The 8084-nt window shown below is 38.0% G+C and overlaps 1 protein-coding gene across 1 annotated transcript in view; it reads left to right on the top strand.

Annotated features, from left to right (window-relative positions):
- Window positions 1-8084, top strand: part of TOX (thymocyte selection associated high mobility group box) — a 321741-nt gene that overhangs the window by 267030 nt on the left and 46627 nt on the right. The window contains exon 4 of the mRNA XM_003802214.3: window positions 6512-6793. Coding sequence (XP_003802262.1) covers window positions 6512-6793 — 282 coding nt within the window. The remainder of the gene's footprint in view (window positions 1-6511; window positions 6794-8084) is intronic.

Raw genomic sequence — 8084 nt, 5'->3', positions numbered from 1 at the left:
TAAGTGGGACCTCCCTGGAGAAAGAGACCTGGAGTTTAGCGGCTCTCTCTAGCAAGATAAAATGAGAGGTCTTTTGCTCCCTGCTTGTTCGCAGATAGCCTACAGCAGGACTCCTGCTTGGGGGAGAGATCTCTCATCCTCTAGTCAATAGGCTTTCTACCTGTAATTTGTTTTCTTGAATGCTTTTCCTTGGACTTACAGCTTGTCGAACTTCTTTCTTGGCTCAGCTCCCTGTCTTTGGCTTGGTAGAGTCTGATTCCATCCAGGTTTTCTTCCTTTGTTCAGGAGCCTCTGACAAAGGTTGCTATCAGTCGGTCATCTTCCCAGAATTCCCCCAGGATCCTCATTTCTAAAAGATAACCTGAGATGAGCAACATGAGTTTTTTTTTTTTTTCTCATTTTCCTTTTCAAAGAAAATCCAAGGAAATTAGAGCAAAAACATATGTTGAAGTATGTATTGAATACTAAGCTTGAAGCTCCCCCTCCCACCTCTGTCTTCAACCTGGCACTATTAAGCTACAGGGAACCACATAAGGGAGAAAGAGAGGGTGGCCTGAGCCCCAAGTAATCAATGACAAGGCCTAGCCTTAGGGACAATACATGACACTACTTTGGTTTCCTAACTGGTTTTTATGACACTTTTGCTTTCCTTTAATTGGAAAATTTAAAATCTCCTCTTCATCATCTTATCCCACTTCATTGTTTTAATTGACATTGTTCCTCAATGGTAATCTATAAAACCTAAGGAAAGAGATCTAGTTTTCTGTAAAGTGAAATCTAGCACCCATCTGCAAATGGTCCTAGTTTCCCAAATAAGGTGATAACGATTAAGAGCCACTCAAAAGTACAGTGCCAATGATGGGAAGGGCTTTTAGCCAAGGAAATATGAAGTTGACCAGGCTTGGAAGTAAACAAAATGAGAAAAACACACACTAGAAATTACCTTAGAGACATTTGAGCCCTAGAATCTAGGAAATAAAGTTCCCAAAAGATCAAAAATTTGTAACACTATTTCTATGAAGGCTGCATCAATCCTAATTGTACCTGGTCTAAACATCTGTTTGGTGTAACTTGAGAAATATGTGTTGACTACCTGCTACGTGTTAAGATCTGCCTTAGGTATTAGAGCTACAGTGGTGAACTAAATAGATTCTCTTCCTGCCTTATTGAGCTTATAATCTGTTAGGGCATATCAGTTAAGATTATGTTCAAAACCCAAAATGGAGTAACTTTGCGATGATAGTCATTTACTTCTCTTTCACACTCAAGGGTCCCACAACCAGCAGGTTGTTCAGGCTCCAGGATAATCATACCCTCTGACTCCTTATTTGTGCCTCCAGCATCCTTAAGAGGGACTACACTTTGGTCCAAGGCATTTTCTCTAGCTCTTGTCATCATCCCCACATTTTTTCCAGCAGGAAATAGGAAAGAACAAGGTAAGTAAGTTGCTCTTTTCTTTAAGGAGATGACTTGGAAGTACCACTCAATGCTTTCACTTACATTTCATGGTCACATGACCACACATAGCTGCAAGAAAAGATGCAAATGTCTTCCTTTAGCCAGCTGGTGATCAGACAGCCAAATACTGGAGACTTGTTCCTTAGAACAAGAAGACAATGAGTTTCGGGGGGTACAGCTTGAAGTTTCTGCCACAAAGAGAAACTGACATTAATCAAATCTTTTCATCTTATGACTAAGAAGTTCACAGAAAAAAAGAAAAAATTATCAAAATGGTTAAAGTCAGATTATACTGACAATATTCATTTCTTTAGTGATACATTGACACAGCAAATATTTTTCAAATAATTGGAATACCATTTAACTTAAAGAGATCTTATGAGGGATTGAAAAATGCCTTAGTCACGGAGAGTAATCAAGAGATTACTATGTACATGTTAGACTAAGAAATTATAAAGTGGGGTCCCATAAAGAAAATACAAACAAAATGCTTTAGCATTCAGATTGAGGACATTCTTGTGGCTGGATGGAAGAGCTGATTTTTGAATTTGATGTTAAACTACCTTTAGGGTTTGGATGTGTGAAGATGCTAATAGCATCATGGAATTGTGGAAAAGCACAAATACATAAAATAAGTGCATTTTGTTTTTATTTTATTCTTTGTTGGTAGAAAGGTCTGGGATCATTTAATCTCTCCCAACTTCTGTAGGCTTGCGCAAAGCAACCATTTGTACAAGGCTTCCTCAAAGAGGCATTTAAAGTCTTCATAAGTAAAAGTAATAGGAAAACCACAAAATATGAGAGATTTTCCTCTTTTTAAAAACGCTCAGAAAATGGTTATTGAATGATGAGACAGCATCCTAACACAGGGAGAGATGATCAAGGGAGAGAGACATAGGCAAAAAAGAAAAACCAATTAATTGGGCTCGACTGAACAATACAGTATATGAAAGACAGTCCTCAGAAATAAGGTTTATTTGGAATCTTCAGTATCATGCTGAAGAGTTTAAATGTCATTCTGTGGCCAGATGTCACTGGAAAGTTTTTGAGCCTATGGCTTGTGAAGATTGATTCTGCAGTACTCTTCAAGGTAGATACAGGGAGATTATTTCTAGCTAAGCAGCTCTTGGAAGTGAGGAGGTGTTAAAGCCTGACGTAGATGAAAGCGTGTGGAAATGGATGCAGGGAAGATGGAAAGAATTGATGTTGGAGTAGACTCACCAGAACTCACAAGAGACATCTCGAGTGGAGGTGAGAAGCCGGATAAAGGTGTCAGCAAAAGAAACTGGTCACATAGGAAAAAACAGGTTTGAGAAAGAAGACTGTTTACTTTTCTGGCAGGAGTGATGTTTAAGTAGGAATGTCTGTCTAGCAAGTAGTTGCAGAATTAGGCCTGGAATTGGGATCAGAACCGGACATTTTCAGAACATTCCCCATTAATAAAATTGTGGTGAAAGCTGGGTGGAAGAAACGTGACTCGGAACAGAGCGTTAGGGAATTGTTTAGGGGTGGGAAGTTATAGAAAGAAGTCAGTGAAGGAGACAAGCAAAATCAGAGAGAACAGCTATAGCTATTAATATTGACTTACGTGACTTATTCACAATCAATTTAGAATATTGGGGATTAGCAGGAAATAATATTTTGCTGGTTTAGGTTTTGTATTTGACATGAAGGAACTATATTTGATCAATGTCTTTCTAGAAGGAAACCAGTAATCAAAATTTGCTTACCTGCATGAGGTACTAATTATTCTTATTTTCAGTAATTGAACTCCATCCGGTTTAATTTTCCCTGTATTATGCTGTAGGCAGTGATTAATACCGAACTGCCTTTTATGAATCAAAGTAAATAGAAATACTCCTCCTATTTTAGAAATTTCACCACGGGTGTTACAGTCTGCATCTGAAGGAAAAAGGGATGAATAAGCTCTCATTTGTGCTTGTACCACACGAGCAAATTGTTCTTTGATTTGGTGTTAAAGCTGTCTGCCTGACCTACACCATTGGTGACATGGTATTTCGACCTGACAACTAGACTGCGAGAAAAGAGGTGCCCCCCTGAGGACCTTGCCATCCTCCTGTCTCCATAACAATGAACACTTACTTCTGGCTCCAGGACTAGAATGAGAATGAGGATTGTAGTGTTTGGAGATTTACCCATCACTCAAATTAGCATGAGAAAACCATTAAAAGAATTGCAAATAAAATGAGATTGTATTAAGCATTTGGAATGCTTTTAGTTGTGGTCATAAATCTGGAAACCATATCAAAATCAATTCAGAAATCACTGCTCAAAAATCATGCTAAAACGAGGAGATTTCTAAAAGGATAAGAAGAGAAGAAATGGTCTCAAAATAGTGTGTTTTGTAAATTGGGATTTATGTCAAAGCAATAAAGGTAACAATTAGTTAAATATTTTTAAATATTTTTAAATTATCTTTAATGTTTTTAAAGATAATTTAGTTGAAGTGTGACTTTATAGTAAATACAGCTACAGAAGTGTATTCTGCAAACACAAGTTTGAATATGAACATACTTGAGTGCCTTCTTTGGTGCAGGGCTGGGAAAGAAAGCTGCCCTGGGTTAGATCATGTCCCTCTGTGGATAGGCATGTATCCACTATTCTGTGCCCATAATGAGAGCTATTTTACATGCTAAGGGTATAAAAAAATTATAACTTCAGGTCATTTGAACATAGATCTGAAAAAAATATATTAGCATATAATGTCTCTTCTGTGTATTTTCAAAAGTGGGTCCTGATTTTTATGGTGTCTTCTGTCAATGGCATGATGAAAGGACCTCTGTAAAAGCTAGAATTATTTCCCAGGGAAGAAAAGATTGTAGAAAGGGTAATATGAATGGCCTAAATAAAACAGTTGTTGATTTGAGTAAATAACATTTGAAAGGGTATTTTTTAATTATCTTTAATTCGCTATAACCCTCTTTATGGAATATATAAAATGATGAATCAGCTGCTTACTAAAGTGGGAAGTATCAAAGACTGGAATCGGAAGATGCAGATTTTAACCCCAATTCTTTGGTTTAGGGCAAGTCATTTAACTTTTCTGGGTTTTACCCATTCATTTGCTCTTTTACATTTGTTCATAAATTTATTCCACTGACATTCAACGAGCTCGCACCTTGGGCTTCCCTCCCCCATTTCCTCTTCACTGAGTGTCACTGAGTCACTGAGAGCATTTGTGGCTCTTCCGTGTACCACAGAAGAGCAAGGACTGCTTAACAAGGGGCTTCATGGAAAAGAGAATCATGAGCAACTTTTGTAGGACTATAAGAATACGGTCTGGATTATGGAAAAATTGTCGGGCTGGACTAGGAAAATGGCAGGTGCAAAATCATGGAGCCAGCCTAAGCCTTCACCAACAAAAGCCAGAGGTCTAGGACACCTGAAACTGAATCTGGAGACAGAGCAATGATGAGAGTTGAAAAAGATCTAAAGGGGTGAAACTGACTCCTAAGAGAACTCTGGCAGAGCAATAAACCATGGCAGAGGAGAGCACAGGCACATGGGGGTCCCTGAACAACCACAATTTCAATTTCAGTTTTAGATGGATCAAACTAGATTAGTAAAAATAGCTAGAGAGAAAATGATTCTACTAGGATAAGAGAAAAACAAAAACTATGGCTAGTTAACTTAATTGGTCTTCCCCCTGACAGTAGTCACAGTAACATTTGCAGACAGGTAAAATTTCTAAACATCTGAGACTATGTGGGGTTCTCTTTTATAATGAAAGAGTAAGAAAACATTGTTAATTTGATTTTACAGTTCCAATATATGAGTTTAGCTGAATTTTCTTTTTTTTTCCTCTCTCTCTCTCTTTTTTTTTTTTAATGTACCTTCTACCAGTCTGAATTCTCCAATCCCTCTCAGAGTGGAAAAACTGAGCTTCTTCTATAAGCATTGCAAAATATTCCCCATTACTTTAAGTTTGAAAATGCCAAAGAAATGTTAAGTGAAATCTACCATTTTCCTTTTATGTGGCACATTTGACCTCTAGAAACATTAAGAGCGTCATCCTCCAATGCTTTCAATTCTAATCTTTACAGAGACAAAATTCATTGCTTGAATTATAAGAGTGAGTCTCATTAAAGCTAAAAAAAAACAGTGACCCAGATAGCATAATGGTTTGATATGGTGACCTTGCAACTTTAGAGCTTTACTTTCAAATCTGACAGTGTAGTCAAGTCATTTCAATAGTCAATTAATCAAATGGTAAATGCCAGCCTATCAGTGTTTTGAGTTTGGTAGTTAGGAGACCAACTGGCTAGTACTACTTTATAGAGATTTAAACTGAAAACAAGAGTATACTCATTAACTCCCAAAACCTTTCTTAAATGATCAGAATAAAATCCAAAGGGTTTAATGAATTGCTATGAATACTGTAATCACTAATAATTACATAATTTTGACAGACACTGTAATGAACATCAGCATTTTGAAACTTACATTATATAAATATGTTATGATTATGAATTATATATTAATGATATAGGTCTACATTTTATTAGTACATAAAGACTGTAAATATAATTAATCAGATCTTGAGTAATGAAATGTGATGTTAAGTGAATTCTCAACTTTTATTCTTTTGGTATTCTTAGGGTGACATATACTTTCAGAGAAAATAAATGTGTGTGTGTCTCAGCAGGACATCCTATGGTCTAAAGAATTAAAAAAATTTTTTTTTTTTTTTTGGCAAGAAACATGTTTGTATTGGCTTGGCACCCGTAGCTCAATAGTTAGGGCACCAGCCACATACACCAAGGCTGGCGGGTTCAAACCCAGCCCCAGCCTGCTAAATAACAGTGACAACTACAACTAAATTAAAAGTAGCTGGGTGTTATGGCGGGTGCCTGTAGTCCCATCTACTTGTGAGGCTGAGGCAAAAGAATCACTTAAGTCCAAGAGTTGGAGGTTGCTATGAGCTGTGACACCACAGCACTCTACCAAGGACAACATAGTGAGACTCTGTCTCAAAAAAGAAAAGAAACATTTGTGAAAAATTCTTTCTCATTCATTCATCTGTTCATTGCAGATGCCAGATATACGGAATCCAGAAGGAGCTCAGTACAGCTCCCACCCTCATATGGCAGCCATGAGGCCCAGGGGTCAGCCTGCAGACATCAGGCCACAGCCAGGAATGATGCCACATGGCCAGCTGACCACCATCAACCAGTCACAGCTAAGTGCTCAGCTTGGTTTGAACATGGGAGGAAGCAACGTTCCCCACAACTCGCCATCTCCACCTGGAAGCAAGTCTGCAACTCCCTCACCATCCAGTTCAGTGCATGAAGATGAAGGCGATGAGACCTCAAAGGTATAAATAGGTCATTCATTTGTAGGAAAATGTGCTTTGGCACCTTCCTTGACTTGTATCATCCAAATGAGAAACTGGTGGGAAACGTACACTTTGTTAGTGAAGCATAAGGTTACAGACAGACAGACTAAATCACCTGCCTGTCCAGACGTGCTTCAAGTTCCTACTGAACCCTTAAATAAAACATAAATGAAACATAAAAGTTGCACCCCCAAATCTAGAATCTGTATAGTAAAGCACTCAACATCCAAATGAAGCCTAATTCACCCCTCATTCAAAACATCTATGTCAGTGTGATCATTGTATGTTGAAAAGGAAGTCTCCAGGGGTAGAGTGAAGGCACTGTGTGTGTAAGGTTGTTGTTAAAAGAAACCTTTATGATCACCTGACCTAACCATTTCATGTTGAAGATGAAGACAGTAAGTGCCAGGGTATGAGATGACTCCCTTCCTGAAGAAGAAGCCTAGAGTGTTTCCCTGCATACTTTTTGATAACCCTAGGACAATATGGTTGTCTGTCAGTCACCAGCAGGACCATTCTTTGAAGTTATCTGCATTGGAAAATGAATCTTAAATGCCCTTAGAATGGAAAATTAGCTGCAAAAGGTAGTTAATTTCTTTAAGTCTTAGAGGCAACTTTTTAAAATGCACCAAAATTGAGCCAGGTGCAGTGGCTCACACCTGTAATTCTAGCGTTCTGGGAGGCCAAGGCAGGTGAACGGCCTGAGAGGAGTTTGAGCCTGTCCTGAGCAAGAGTGAGACCGGGACTCTAAAATTAGCTGCTGGGTGTTGTGGCAGGAGCCTGTAGACCCAACTACTTTGGAAGCTGAGGCAAGAGGATCACTTAAGCCCAAGAGTTTGAGATTGCTGTGAGCTGTGACACCAGGGTACTCTACCGAGGTGACAAAGACTCTGTCTCAAAATAATAACAATAATAATAATAACTAATAAATAAATAAAATGCACCAAAACTGAGTATGTGCTCGCTTTAACACACCAATGCTGTCTTTTCTGTCTTGATTATTATTGTCAAGCATTTTCCAAATTTATCCTACTGAGGACTCTTGTGCTTAGTGACTGTGAAAAACACTTGCTGTTACATTAATACTGTATATTCCTCCTTTAAAAAAAAAATCTCATTAAGGAATAGTCACTTGGGTCAGCCACTTTGTTTTCTTACTACCTTTGTGAAAATTTTGTTTTTGAGAAATTAAACTGTCAAGATGGTAGCGATGCAAAAGCAATGCTGTGAGATCTTTATATAAATATATATGTTTATAAAGTATATATAT

This window comes from Otolemur garnettii, unplaced genomic scaffold (genome assembly GCF_000181295.1).
Source record: "Otolemur garnettii isolate 467f Iridium unplaced genomic scaffold, OtoGar3 scaffold00237, whole genome shotgun sequence".
In the NCBI taxonomy this organism is placed as follows: domain Eukaryota; kingdom Metazoa; phylum Chordata; class Mammalia; order Primates; family Galagidae; genus Otolemur; species Otolemur garnettii.
The sequence above is the reverse complement of the archived record's forward strand: the minus strand, read 5'-3'. Positions and strand labels throughout refer to the sequence as shown.